Below are 15,737 nucleotides of genomic sequence, written 5' to 3' on the forward strand. Positions count from 1 at the left end.
CTTGAGCCACAGCGCCACTTCCGGCTTTTTTCTTTTTGCTTATGTGGTGCTGAGGAATCGAACCCAGGGCCTCAGGCATGCAAGGCAAGCGCTCTACTACTGAGCCACCTTTCCAGCCCCTAAGCAGTCTTTTTGAACTGCAAGCATTGTGATATTTTTAGATGTTGAAAGCAAACCAACGAGCTTCAGGCACTTAATGATAAGGGGTTAACATTAGAAATATGTTTGTTTTTTTTAAGTAGAATCATATGATGTGAATTAGCAATATAAAAAAAGTAGTTTTGTTTGTGAAAAATGGTGGTACTGAGATGGGTAAGAATTAAGAAAACAGCAAGATTAGGAGAGTATGGGAGAAGTAGTGTATAAAAGAGAATATTTGAGGAGAAAGATCCCAAACCCATTTGGTCAATCTGCTTAGCTGTTCAGAGTTCTACTAGAGAAGAAGCTCATATTTAGCATAGCAATGGGGACTTGTGTGTACGAGAGAATGTTAGGAAAAGGGCCAAAGGGGAAAGGTCAGCTTATGCATCATGTTTTAATGCTTTATAAGCAGATGGGTTTGTGTTGCTACAAGCAGTTTACAAACATTTTAAAAAATAATGTATATTTTGGTCTTAATGGGTTACAAAATATGTACGTATTAAAAGACCACTGAAGTTTATTGCTGGTAGTTCAGGCCTGCTGAAATACTAGCTACTCAGGTAGTGGAGGTTAGGATTGGAAGAACAGAGGTTTCAGGCCAGTCCAGGCATAAATGAGAAATGCTACCTTAATGAATATCTAGACTTGATGACTCACACTGTAATCCTAGCTTAGGATAGATTACATTAGGTTCATGATCCTTACAAAGTGCTTCAGAATTACTGGCGTAGTCCTCTACTCAACCAGACATAGTACTTTGCACTTCCTGCACTATCTCAGCATGTACTAAATATATCAGTTTTGCCAAAAACGGTCATGACTTTTAATACTGTTTTCCCTCAGTCAGGATTGCCCTTAGCTTTTTGGAAAATTCATGGCCATTGTTCACAGGCTAGTTGTCCTGTGTCGCATCTCCCCTTCTCCTTCAACTAGAATATATTATCTTATCCCCTAAATCTGGCTGTATAGTTTAGGAATTTGGCTTACAACTTCTCTGCTTTACACATCTATCTCCACTCAACTCATTCATCTCCACAGCCTTAGCATATAGACAAGTATCTAACATGTATTCAACTAGCAAATACACATTTGATGAACTAGATTACCTTTGATAAACTTACAGTCTAATTAAAGTTTTGTCTTCAACTCATCAAATAACGGAATTGCACAAAACTGACTCAGCAGATCTATCCAACATTTTTACTTTATTAGTCCAAACCCAAATATTTCCTTCCTAGATGATTTCAAGCCTTCATTTTATATAATATAAAGAATTCTTCCATAATTCAATTTAACCAAGCAGTAAGGCAAAGAGAGGAAACTGCCTAGCTTTTACTTAATAATCTTGACCATTGAATTTTAAAATTCACTAGAATAAATCATGCCACCCCTTCACTGAAAAATGCTGGCCGACCAGCATTACTCAAGATGAGTAATAATTCTTTTACATAAATAAAAAAATGTGGCTATGAAATTTTTTCCTGGGAACATTAAAAAAAAAACTATCTAGAAAGTAGAGATTCCAGCCTTGGGCCAAAAAGCCAACCTAGAACACAAGGCCCTGGGTTTAAGCCCCAATACCAGCTTCAAACCTAACAAATAACGACAAACTTCTTATGAGATACTAAAAAGTTGTCCTTTTAACAGAGTATTTAAGAGTGTGTAGAGTGTGTAGAACTGTTATACTAGATAACATTTACAAGAAAGTTAACTCAGTAACACATAAGAACTGTAAGTTCTTAGTAACATGGAATTATATATGCGTATGCCCCTGTGTATATGCTGGACCTGAAGTTTGAACTTAAGAGCCTGGATGCTGTTTCTTGAGCATTTTGTTACTTGTTTGGGGGGGGGGGTCGTTTTTGTTTTATTTGCTGAAGGCTAGTGCTCTACAGCTTTAACCACAGTTCTACTTGAAGATTTTGGTGGTTAATTGGGTATGAGGCTCACAGACATTCCTGCCCAGGTTAGCCTTGAACACAATACCCAGCCTGCTGAATAACTAGGATTGTAGGCATGAACCACAGGTGCTAAGAAAAAAAAGTTAATATTGAAAACATGATACCCATAATGTTATTTAAGATATTAAAATGGCAACTCTCGAGGTATCACACAATTTTTCAGTAAAAGGAAGACTTAAACCTGATGGTTTCAAATCTTGTCTAATGATGGAATATTGCCAGCTAAAAGTGCTAAAAGTTTTGTAAAGAGTCAGGATTTATGTTAAATGGACACTATTAAAGTTGAAATTCTAAGAAAGATTTAGAAGTTTCTAAATATTTGTTTTACCTCTACTGATGCTGGTTTTAGAAAGAAAAACACAGAGAAACTACATTCTGCTTTCCTGGGTAAGAATTAACACACACCAATATGTATATTGTATTTTATCAATCAAAGCTATCACTGTTACATATTTCAATAATAAAAATTTAAAATGTCAACCAAACTATGCCCAGAAACTATAATATGCATATGGCCATCATTTTCTTTCAGTTTTCAAAGATGGTAATTGGGATGAGGGTTCTTATTTTTATCCCTGGTGGTACTAGAATTAAACACGGGGTCTTTATTGTGCTTATTAGACTGGAGTGCTCTGGAGCTATTCCCCCATTTGTTTTTGACTTTAGTATTTATCAAGTAGGGTACCATCTTTGTGCCCTGACCAGTCTAAGAATAAGATCCTCTACCCTGTTGGCTCAGGCCATGGATATGTGCCATCAGGCTAACCTATTTGGTAAAGGGGAGCTTGCTCACTAACTTTGTGCCTGAAATGGCCTCAAACCATGAACCTAATCTCTTCAGCCCAAATATCTGTGTTAAGACAAAGACAATCGCACCTGGTCAGAGATTCTTATAATTGATAAAATGTTATATCTTTCATAAGCTATATTCTTAACAAAGAATTAAGATTTAAGAATAAAACTTACATGTCACTTAAACTAAGTGTCCCTTCAACATTTTCTCCTGTTACTTTTTGCTTGCACAATGAGAAGGGGAATAAGTAAATTATTTCTTAACAAGTAAACAGATGTTAGAAAAAACTACTTCAGTTCTATACTTGCATAAAGCACATTTCAAAAATTTATTATTTATGGAAACATGCACCCTTTCTAATGTATCATCTTATAGCAAGGGTATCTAGAGGGCTGGGGAATGTGGCTTAGTGGCAGAAAAATAAAAGGTTTTGATAATTATTCAGTTCTTTACATAGAGGCTTCATTAATGCTAGCAATGCGTAATAAATTGATTTTTGCGGGCTGGGAAGATGGCTTAGTGGTAGAGTGCTTGAACTGTATGCATGAAGCCCTGGGTTCAATTCCTCAGTACTACATACACAAAAAAAGGTGGAAATGGCACTGTGGCTCAAGTGGTAGAGTGCTAGCTTTGAGCAAAAGAATCTCAGGGACAGTGCCCAGGCCCAGAGTTCAGGCCCCACAACCAGCAAAAAAAAAATAATATATATATTTTTTTGGCCAGTCCTGGGGCTTGAACTCAGGACCTAGGTGCTGTTCCTGAGATTCTTTTGTTCAAAGCTAGCACTCTACCATTTGAACCACAGTGCCACTTCCAACTCTTTCTGCTTATGAAGTGCTGAGGACTCGAACCCAGGGCCTCATGCACGCAAGGCAAGCACTCTATCATTGAATCACCTTCCCAGCCCCTCTAGAATATTTTTTAAAAACTAGAACTTAATGATTTGGAATTTGTTTGGGTTTTGTTGTTTTGTTTTTCCCAGTTCTGGGCACTACCCTAAGCTTTTTTCTCAAGAGTAACATTCTACCACTTGAGCTATAGCACTACTTCTGGCTTTTTCTGAGCAGTTTATTGAAGATAAGAGTCTCAGTCTCTGCCCATAAAAGAAATGCAAATAGAAGCGAGATTCCACCTCATCCCAGTTAGAATGGTGATTATCAAGGAAACTAATAATACAAATGTTGGCCATATGGTCATTATCAAGAAAACAAATAATAACAGATGCTGGTGGGATATGGCCAAAAGGGAACGCTACTACAATGTTGGTAAGAATGTAAACTTGTTCAACCACTGTTTCCTTTTCTTTTTTTCTTCAGCTGTGGGGCTTTAACTCTAAGTGTAGGAACTATCCCCGAGCTCTTGAGCTCAAGGTGAGCACTCTACCACTTGAGCCACAGCACTACTTCCTATTCAACCACTCTGGAAAACAATATGGCTAAACATAGAATTCCCCTATGACCCAGCAATCCCACTTCTGGGTATTTACCCAAATGGCTGCAAACAAGGCCACAGCAAAGCTACCAGCACAACAATGTTCAATGCAGCATTATTTACCATAGCTAAGAAATGAAATCAACCCAGGTGCCCCTCAGTAGATGAATGGATCAAAATGAATGGATCACAATCACAGTCACACATATACACACATACACACATAAACACACATACACACACACACACACACAGAGAAATTCTATGCTTCCATCAGAAAGAATAGCATTACCTCATTCATAAGGAAATGGAAAGACTTGGAAAAAATTAAGCAAGTAAGAGAGACCCAAAGAAATATAAGCTGCATGGTTTCCCTCATTTGTAATAACTAGAATATGTCTAGGATATTCTTAGCAGAGAATCACAATGGCTCAATAGCATGCAGATATGACTATATAAAACAATACTTATCGAAATGAACCCCAAGAAATGGAAGTAAGAGGTTTGTTGTTGTTTGTTTTTTAATTACACTGTTTGCAGTTCTTTTTTTTGTTTGTTTCCTTTGGTTTATTCCCTGTTGTCACTGTTTTTTATTTCTGTACCCTTTGTCTTGTATGTAAGTTTACCTGATTTGAGCAAGGGAAGGGGAAATCACAAAAACAGTGGGACAAAGGATGAACCAATGCAGTGATAATCATGAGACACTATGTTGGAAATGAACTTAAAGAAATATACTCATTACCTTACTTATGTAACTGTAACCCGCCTGTATATCACCTTTACGAGATATATATATATATTTTTTTTTTTTTTTAAAGTCTCATGGACTTTCCTACCAAGGCTGGCTTCGAACTGCATTCCTCAGATCTCAGTCCCCTGAGCAGTTAGGATTACAGATGTGAGCCACTGATGCCCAGCTCAAACTTAATGACTTGTGTAGGTGAAAAGTATGGCAGTCAACACTTAGGAAAAGCCAAACAACGACAGTACTGGGTGGTAGTTTATGGAGCCATGCTTATTCAAAGCTTACTTCAATCATACTAGTTACTTAAAAGACTGATATCAAGAGGATCATAGTCCTAGGCCAGTGTGGCCTAGGCAAAAAAACTCATTAGAACCCATTTCAACAAATAAAAAGCTAAGCATAATGGTGTTCCCCAGTCATCCCAATAATTAGGGAAACAGAAACAGAATAATCCTGGCAGAAGCTAACTCTGGGCAGAAAAAGACACTCAAAAATAACAAAAGCAAAATGTACTCGGAGCATGGTTCAAATGGTGGAGCATCTGCTCAACAAGCTTTAAGAACTTAAGTTCAAACCTAAGCACCACCAAAAAAAAGTGCTACAGTTTAAACTTCTTGCTATAAACATAGACGAGTATATAAGTGGATAGGAATGATAGGAAAAAATTATAAAAGATGGAGGACTAGAAGCATTCTGCATGCAAAGCACTAAACTAAGCAATCTTCCCTTCTTTAAATCTAAGAAACTTAGGATAAAAGCTTGATATCAGACCTGGAATGCCAAACAATTTGATCACCATTATTCTGCTTTTAAGCATTGGTACTAAGTTTCAAACCCAATTTCTTTTTTTTTTTTTTCCAATTTCTTTTTAAGAAACCATGCTGGTACCAACAGCTCATGTCTGTAATTCTAGCTACTCAGAGGCTAAGATCTGAGGATAGTGGTTCAAAGCCAGCATGGGCATGAGATTCTCATCTTCAATTAACCACCAGAAAACTGGAAATGGCACTGTGGCTCAAAGTGGTAGAGCCCTATCCTTGAGTAGAAAAGCCCAGGAATAGCATTTAGGCACTGAGTTCAAGCCTCACAATTGACAAAATGCTGGATGCCTGAATGAAAAAAATTGAGGCTCCAAAAATATAAGACTTCCATACCTATAAATTGTTGTTACATTTTTTAATACTTCTGACATTTTTAATTTAGAAGCGTGATAAGCACAAGATGAATAAAAATGCAATTAAAAGACATTTAAGCTGGGTGCTGATGGCTCATGCCTATAGTCATAGCTACTCAAAAGGCTGAGTTTGTAGTTTGAACGAAGCCCAGGCAAGAAAATTCATAAGACTCTTATCTCAAATTAACCATCAAAGAAAAGCTGGAAGTGGAGCTGTGGCGAGCTGGTAGAACACTAGCCTTAAGCAAAAAAACTCAGAGACAGCACCCAAGCCCTGAGTTCAAGGCCCAAGATTGCCAAGGAGGAAGAAGGGGAAAGGAGAAAGGGACAGGGGGAAAAGGAACAGGAGAATAAGGAAAGGGAAAAGAGAAAAGGGAAAAAAAGAAGGGAGAGGGAAAAAAAAACATTTAAGCTGAAGGAGTACTTCTCAATTATTTAATTGGTTGCCAATTTAGAGGCACCAGCCAGTCATAGTGACACACATCTTTAATTCTAGCTACCTGGGAGGCTGAAGGAGAATAGAGCTCCAAGGTCAGCCTTGGTGAAAAGTTCAAGAGGCAACTTTTCAACCAATTCCAGGATATGGTGGTATATTACTGTCATCCCAGCTACATGGGAGACTGAGACTGAAGAATTCTGATTAATTAAGAAAAAAAACAGTTCATCACAAGCATCCATTTCGCAATGGAATAAGCTGGGCATGGTGGCATGTACCTGTTACCCTAGCTTCACTGCAAGAAGGTCAGGTCTAGTTGCAGGCCCAGGCAAAAATTGTAAAGTGAGCCCTTTCAAAATAAACAGTGCAAAAATGCCTGGAGGTAAGGCTCAGTGGGTGAGTCTCCTTAATAAGTCCCTGAATTCAGACCTAGAGAAAGAGACAGAGACAGACTGACAGAGACACAGAGATATAGAGACAGAGCATACCAGGTATTAGTGTATAATGGATATTTGTACCTTATAATTCATGAAAAGCCTTACCTGCTCAGAAACAAGAGTCTGTAGCTTCTGTACTTCTAATTTTAATGTTTTGTTTTGGTCATTTAGAATCTAAGGGAGAAAAATCCATTTTTATTAAGGAAAGAGAGATAATAGATTTACATACTTATAATGTGACAGGCCAATAACACATTGATACAAAACTTTAATCCCACTGGACACTGGGACACTGGGATGTTCCCTGTTGCAGCAACAGATGCTCAATAGTGGAGACAAAAAAGTCGCCAATGAAAAATCTGTCAAAAATGGTTCGAGTAAACTAAATTATGAAAGTCTATTACAGAACAGGCAAGAAGGCTATGATAAAATTTACTATTTATCTAAGACTCCCATATTCACCTTGGAAACATGTTACAAAATATTTCTAGGTTCAGTACAAATGAAAGTTTATAGTATTGCTTAGAAACACTAAGCAGACAAGTTCAGTTACACACCTTAAATTCTTCCATTTTGTTTGAAATCTCACATTGTAGCTGTTCTTCAAGCAATCTTATTTTATCATCTTTAATGTGAATACTATGAGGAAAAAAATACCAATTAAAACTACTTTAGACACTCAGAAGTTTACATGGAAGCTAAGTATACAACTATCAGTTATAGGATAGTACTTTCTACCAAAATTACACTAGAACATCAATATATGAGTGCCTGTATATATCATAGTTTAGTTACCTTTTTTGAATCTTCTCCAACTCATGTGCAGTTGCAGCCTGCATTTGGAATAAAATAAGAATTTTATTTCAGGTGGGTTGGGAGGGATGGGAGAATACTGAAAGGGGTAATACTGATTAAGATGCATTGTATTTATAAACTGCTTTGTAAAATAGCAACTCCTCTTTGTACAAGGACTTAATGATAATAAAATTTTTAAAATTCAAAAAAGAAACATCAAAAAAATTAGCTCAAAGTAAATGTTCAATACTATGCTCTCACTTATTTTTACATATTACATTTCCATGCATTTTCAAGTTATAGCAATATCATACATTCTGTATTTTGCTGCCAAATATTTTAGTCACTTTTTATCCTAATAAAAGGTTTGTCCTTCTTAGAAAACTTGGCAGAAAGCTAAAGAAGCTAGTTCACTAGACTCTTTTTTAAAATGGATTCATGGTATTTCACAATTAATTCATTGAACCAAACATTACATGAAATAGAAACAGAAGATACTTTCAGAAACATATCCCACAGAAAGAAAAACAGAAGTAACCATTATCATTATTAATTTCACAAACAAAACTAGGGCTCAAGCATCAATCAAAATAATAACAAATTAAAAGTCTGAGGTAAATGCTCTAAAGCAAATCTACCTGTTCATTTGTCAGGGCCTGTAATTTCTGCACTTCGGCTTTTAATAAAAAATTCATATTTTGTATATTCTAGAGTAAGAAAAAAACAGAAAATTTTAATAGACTTGAAAATTTAGAAAACATCTTGTTCTACGTAAGAATTAAGCAAACATCTCAAATTACAAATTTCCTAAGTCAGAAAGAGGAACATCAATTTCCTAAATTATATGAATCACACCATGTGATTAAAGCTCTTTGAATTTTTCCTTAGCACTAAAGATTTTATAATTTGGAAGAGATATGGACACTTTTCAAATGAGTTCCAGAATTCTTCATATAAACTCATACTGACTAAAAATCAGAATTCAATTCTGAGTTCTATAAAATATTGTAGCTATTTACAAGAATTACTGTACCTTAAGCTCCTCCTCTTTACTTGTTAAGTGATCATGTTCATTTGCTAAAGAATCTTCAGTCTGTTTTATCTGCTTATCCTTTTCTGCAATCCTTTAAGAGGAAACATATTGATGCTTTCAATAAACATTTTACAAACTTATGAACCAACTAATATCATATCATAAGTCAAAGATCAAAGAATTAAAAGCCTTAAAGTCATCCTTACTTAAGTAGTTCTAATATAGACTATTTCTATAGTCCCTTTTCATGTTATTAATAATTGCCATAAGCACTACCATAACTCCTTAAGTATATACACCTCATTTTAAAACTGAAGGTGAAAGAAGTGAATTTTTTTAATTTTTTTATTTTTTTACAAAGAAGTGAATTAACATAAGCTCACAAGTCTAGAAATTTCAAATCTTCTCAACTAAAATGATTCAAATCTATGTAAAATTAATATTAGTACAATGAACAAACAATTTTAAGTATACATAGCTAGAAAGAGTGGATATACCTCCCATCAGAAACAGAAACTAATTTGTTTCTACTACTCTCAAAACACAATTACCTTTTCCACATAATTGCCAACACTCCAAATAAAGCAAAATTTCCCCAATTTTTTTTAATGAGAAAGCTATCAAAACATAAAGCATAATGTTTAGAGAACATACTACAGAAGAGAAATTTTAAAAAGCAAAAGTTCTACAAATCTAATTCAGAGTATTTATCAAATAGGTTAAAGTACAAAGCTAATCTTAAGTGTTGTATCTAACAAGTATCTGTTAGTGATGACTAAACAATTATTAAGAGAAGTGTGAAAAGGCAGGCTTACACTTTATGTAATTCTTCTGCTAGAACTGAAGCAGAGGTCTAAGAAATAAAAACATTAACATAAAAGGATGAGAGAAAGCTTAAACACTGTACATAATCATCACAATAGAGCTTTAAAAACTAAGAAAAAGTAATACATATAAAGTTGTTAAGGAAGTATCTAGCCAATGATGAGTGTTTAATACAGAATAACTATCACTCTGAAATTAAGTTTGATCACCAACAACCAGTGTTAGGGAATTATATACCACAAGACTTTTAGAACAAATCGCCAGGCCTGGAACAGCTGATAAGCAACAAATATATAGGAAAAAGTAACCACAACAGTCATTTTGCATTCCTGTGCTTCTTTTCCTTATAATCCACTTCATAATTAAGCTAATTAAGTATGGTGATACTCAGACTCATCTTTCCTTTTACTTTGTGAAAGCTATTTATAGCATTCTCTAAGTAACTTCTGATATATTTTCTACAGCTACCTCTCAAATAACTAAACATCTTGATCCAATTTGAGTTGGTAATTTACATGTATATACAACTTGCTCCTTTTCCTAAATGTTCTTTTCAACTCATTTTGGGCCATTGTCTCTACAAATAAATTACATGTTCAAAGCTTTTGAGTTTGAACTTGTGTGAATCCCAATAATAAGTTTTTAATGTTAAAACCACTTTCACACAGAAAAGTCAACCTTTTAATCTAGTATTTTTGCTATAAGCAACATTTACAATTTAGAAGTTAAATTAAAATTTATGGTATGTATATTATGGAATCAAGAACTTGGAAGTTCTCATTCTTTTTTTCTTAATGCTAGATCATTTGCATTCTAAAGTCTTTCTATCAATAAATAATGTTGCTGAAGAACAATGTCTTAATAATACCATTTTTTTAACTTTGGAGCACTTACCACTAATTTGAAACAGATTCTTTTGCAAATATAATGAAAACTATAGTTAACTCACTACTAGCTCTGTAGTACATGAGCTTGTTTTGTCCCCATGTTAGTCAGTATTTTATGAATACCTTTAATACATAAGCCATTGTTCTAGATACCACTTGATTAATTCTTCTTATTTTATTTTATTTTTTTTTTTTTTTTTTTTTGGGTCCGGTCGTGGGGCCTGAACTCTGGGCCTGGGCGCTTCCCTCACCTCTTCAGCTCAAGGCTAGCGCTCTACCACTTGAGCCACAGCGCCACTTCCGGCTTTTTCTGCTTATGTGGTGCTGAGGAATCGAACCCAGGGCCCAAGCAAGCAAAGCAAGCACTCTACCACTGAGTTACCTTCCCAGCCCCAATTCCTCTTATTTTATAAAAGGCTTGTGGACATAGTGTCCTCACATCATAAGAGCTCTATAATACTCTTCCCTTTCCAATTAATTAATGTTAAGTTTCTCTGAGTTTTCCCATAGCATTATGCTTTTAATACTCAATGTTTGGAACTCAGGATCATCTTTCATTGATTCAATAACTAGCCTAGTCCAGTGCCAGTTAAATGACTGTTTAAATGGCTGAGAAGCCATCATTAACAATAAGCAATTCTAAAAAGGCATTACCTGAGCTGCTATCTGGGAATGGAATTGCTGAATTTGAGCTTTCAAAGCTTCATTCTGCTCCAAAATATCCTATAAATAACAGCCAAAGAGAAGGGAAAGAGTGTGCTATTAATAAATATCCCAATGACTACAAGAAAAATTACTTGCCAGCTTATTTAAGGCATCTTTAGATTTTTTTTATTTAACATAATGATTAAAGTTGGGTGTCGATGGCTTACACTACATAGTTTAAAGTCAGCCAGGACAAAAAAAGTTCCTAGGGCCCCTTTCTCCAGAAGCATAAATAGGCAGACTGTTGTCTAGACATGTATCCAGGCAGAACACAAGACCCTATATCTCAAAAATAACCAGGGCAATAAAAGGTCTGAAGATGTAGCTCAGCAGCAGAGCAAGTATTAGGCCCTGAGTTCAAGTGGAAAAAAAGACAATGGTTAAGCATTTACTCTAAGTTAATTTATAAGGTACATTTTTGCTGTTCTTACAAAGAGTCTGAAATTGTGGATAACCACATCTTTAAAAACAACATACTGGGTAAGATTAAGTGTTACCATCAATCCAGAATTGGGAATAAAGTAATTTTATTCTCGCTTCTAGATACCTAACATTTAATCTTTACTTTCATAAAAGTAAAAATGATACCTGAACTTGCATTTGTAGAGACTCTTCTTTGTTCACTCTTTTTTGCTCTGATTCCATTAGCTGCATTAGTCTTTGCTCCAACTGTTGCTTTGATACCAAGGTATCTGTAAGCTTGCTATGCAGACTCTGCACTTCATTTTCTTTGGCCACAAATTTACTCTGCAAATCTGCAGCAAAATATGACATCTTACAAAGGACTCTTCATTCCTTTTCTAGGAATCATCTCCTCTAGAAAACTTCATAGTGTCTACCCCACTTCCTTTTGCTTTTATCATATCATATTGCATTAATTCATGTATTTTGCTAGCATAAGCTTCTTAAGCCCAGAGATTACTTTTATGTATATCCACAACTATACTCAAAGGTGGGCATACATCATATACTGAATGGTGCACAAACTTTTTAAACCTATTATATGATGTCCTAGTCCTATTTTTTATTTCCCCAATGTTACTTTTTTTAATTTTATTGTAAGGATGCTGTACAGAGGGGTTATAGTTATATCAATAAGGTAATGAGTACATTTCTTATGGAGCACTGTTACCCTCTCTTTTGTTTTTCTCCTATTATCCCTTCCCTCCCCCGTTTCTTCCCCCAGTCCCCTCACCCCCGCAAGTATAAAGTTCATTTCCAACATAGGGTCTTGTGAATATCATTGTTGCAATGGGTCATCCTGTGTCCTTGTTTCAGCATTTTATTATTCCCCTTCCCTCAATGTTATTTTAATAAAACTATTCCAATGAGTGCCTTCTAAATTCTGTGAACTCGGATACCTTAAAATGCCTTGTATTTTGCTACAAAGAAAAATCCTGAAGAAATCTATTGTCTGAAGGCTGGCAAATGTCCTGATTTAAAATGATAGATAACTTTTCTGTCATTTCACAGAGAGAACTATAAAAGAACTAGGAAAATGAGAAATATGAACTACTTTTATTTCATTTCACAAAAGACAAAGTAAATGTTAAAACAATCTCTAACTTAGTAGAGTAGAGGAACAACTACCAAAAAAAAATTTATAAAGCTCTAAAACCAAGAAAGGCTAATGACAGGAGATACCAGATATTAGGAGAGCTGCTTCCCTGGCCCATACCATCAACAAGTTAAAAAGCAGAGTGTTAGGGAAACCACTACTACAACCATGGATAAAAAGATATATGTATGCAATTCTATCTCTATTTTTGAAGAAAGACAAAAGGAACAAAACTAAAATGTAACTTAAAACTTAAACACATAGTGGTCATATTTGGGATAAAGGGCAGAACACAGAACTGAGAACATAATTTCAAACTACTAAGAATAAAAGTTAAAAAATGGAAGTAATGCCTTCAAAATTTTGTAGAGAAAATTATTTTCAACTTAAGACTTAACATCCAGTAAATATACCAGCTACATCTTGAAAGGAGAATAAAAATGTTTTTAGTTATGTGGGGCCTCTACGTATTTCTCAGCATACTCTCAAGCAAAAAAAAAAAAAAGTACTTTACTAAATGAAGGAGAAAAACAAGAAAGACAAGCATAACAAAAGATCCAGAAAAAAAGGTAGAAAGACAAAAGTAATCTCAAGAGAAGACAACTATGGAGCCAATCTAAGTACTAAATAGAACAAGAAAACTAAAGACTGAACAAAGAATATAAGCCAGGAAAAAAATTGTGAGTTTCTAAAAGTTAATATGTTGAACAACATAAGGATGAGAGATGGGCTGAGTTGGGTGGGTTAGACTGGGTGTAAAGGTTAAGAGAAGTTTAATCATAGATAAAAGTAACTTTTAAGTAGGCAATAAAGCAATAATTAGGTCCAGAAAATAAACAGCTGCTAAAGGAAAGAATCAGTTTTACATATAGCTTGGCTCAGCATTCTACTATACATAATGTATAATCAATATTGACAATCAAAAAACATACATTAACAATTCAGACCAATGACAAACAGGAGAAGACAAACAGGAAGGAGAAATGATGTGGGAAGTAAGTCCTCATTTTCTCCAATAGATAATCAGATTTCTATTAAGAGAGACCAGTGTAGGTACTGACATGTTTGCTTAGAAACAGGAAGATAAAACACTAAAACCAAAAGGGAAAATTTGAAATGTTACAGCTAGTAAGTGACTTTATTTTCAACAGTTATATCACTTATAGTTTTAATCCTTTTAGTGAGATTTCTGTGCTTCACTGGTGGGACATAAAATATGAAATATTAGCCTAAAAAAAAAGAAAAAAGGCATGGTACAGGTGGCTCAAACCCATAATCCTAGCTACTCAAGAGGCTAAGATCTGAAGATCACTATTCAAAGCCAGTCTGGGCAGAAATCTGTGAGATGAGAGTCTCATCTCCAATTAACCAGGAAAAGCTGCAAGTGGAACTGTGCCAAGTGGTAGGGCATTAGCCTTGAGCAAAGAGCTCAAGAACAGTGCATAATCCCTGAGTTCAAGCCCCGGGACTAGAACAAAAAAAGAGAAATGGGCCTTTACATATCTTCTGTACACTTAAACATTAAGCAGATAGTTATTCTAGAGATAGAGGATTCAGACAAAATCAAAAGTCTATTGAGACAAAAATTCTATCTAATTATTTGGAACTCCCTCTTTTATGGAAGAAAGAGAATAGTGGAGACATAAATAACATATAGAACACAAGCTCCATTATCTCCAAGATGGATCCTTCAAATTATGAATAGTAAAGAGTAGAAGTTAAGGTTTTTTAAATAGCTCAATAAAACTGCTTGAGGTAATCTTCTCACTACTATTCTCCTCATAACTCAAGACCTAGGCACTGTCCTTGAGCTCTTTTACTCAAAGCCACCACTCTACCACTTTGAGCCATAGCACCACTTCCAGTTTTCTGGAGGTTACTGCAGATTAGAATCTCATGACATTTCCTGCTCAGGCTGGCTTTGAACCATGATGCTCAGGATCTAAGCCTCCTGAGTAGCTAGAATTGCAGGTGTGAGCCACCAATGCCCAGCTTATGAATCTTTTCTTAGAAACAAAAAGTGAAAAGAAGAGTTAGATCAAGGAAGCCAAAGGAGGAAACTACAGGAAAAAAAAAACAAACTTTTTTTGTCAGTCATGGGGCTTGAACTCTGGGCCAATGCATTGTTCCTCAGCTCTTCAGCTTGAGGCAAGCACGCTACCACTTGAGTCACAGTGCCACTTCCAAAAAAAATTTTTTAATAGGTTTTAATAGCTTTTAAACAGTCTTCTATTTCCATAATGTGTTCTGAAATTTTGCCTACAACTTGATGTTTTAGGCTAAACTAGTAGATTTTAAAAGCTATTTTTTACTGAGGTAGAAGAAACCAAAATGCCAAATATCCTCTTCCTCACAGATGGATAAAACATTGCATGCATAGTTGACATTAATGTCCTGTACCTTACCTTGCTGTGCTGCCTCATGCTCTGCTGTTCGTTTCCTAATGTAGCTTTGAACTTCATCCCATCTCCTCTCAGCTTCTTGTAATTGAACCTTGATATTTAAGATGAGAGAAGGATAAATCCTCACCAATACAAGACTTCAACAAGGCATTTTCTACTTGTATCATTTACAACAATTTATCTTCTACATTTTAATAAAACATAATGTTCATAATCTGCCAGCCAGAAGTGCAGCTGTGGCTCAAGTTGCCTTGAGCAATAAAGATCACAGACAGTGCTCCAGTCCCTGAGTTCAAGCCCTAGAACCAGCACCAAAGAGAGAGAGCAGAGGGAGGGGGAAAAAATGGGGGGAGAAGAGGAGGGAGGAGGAGAGGGGGAGGTGGGAGGAGGAGGGAGGGACGAAGGAAGGAAAGA

General features: G+C 35.5%; 1 protein-coding gene across 1 annotated transcript in view; it reads right to left on the minus strand.

Moving 5' to 3' along the window:
- Ktn1 (kinectin 1 (kinesin receptor)) overlaps nt 1–15,737 on the minus strand; it is a 79,078-nt gene that overhangs the window by 42,093 nt on the left and 21,248 nt on the right. The window contains exons 9-18 of the mRNA XM_013012212.1: nt 15,327–15,414; nt 11,952–12,118; nt 11,313–11,381; nt 9,762–9,799; nt 8,947–9,037; nt 8,552–8,620; nt 7,914–7,951; nt 7,676–7,757; nt 7,224–7,292; nt 2,900–2,952 (exon numbers count right to left, since the gene is read on the minus strand). Of these exons, the coding sequence (XP_012867666.1) occupies nt 2,900–2,952; nt 7,224–7,292; nt 7,676–7,757; nt 7,914–7,951; nt 8,552–8,620; nt 8,947–9,037; nt 9,762–9,799; nt 11,313–11,381; nt 11,952–12,118; nt 15,327–15,414 (764 nt within the window). The remainder of the gene's footprint in view (nt 1–2,899; nt 2,953–7,223; nt 7,293–7,675; nt 7,758–7,913; nt 7,952–8,551; nt 8,621–8,946; nt 9,038–9,761; nt 9,800–11,312; nt 11,382–11,951; nt 12,119–15,326; nt 15,415–15,737) is intronic.

This window comes from Dipodomys ordii, unplaced genomic scaffold, assembly GCF_000151885.1.
Source record: "Dipodomys ordii isolate 6190 unplaced genomic scaffold, Dord_2.0 Scaffold16, whole genome shotgun sequence".
NCBI classification, from domain to species: Eukaryota; Metazoa; Chordata; class Mammalia; order Rodentia; family Heteromyidae; genus Dipodomys; species Dipodomys ordii.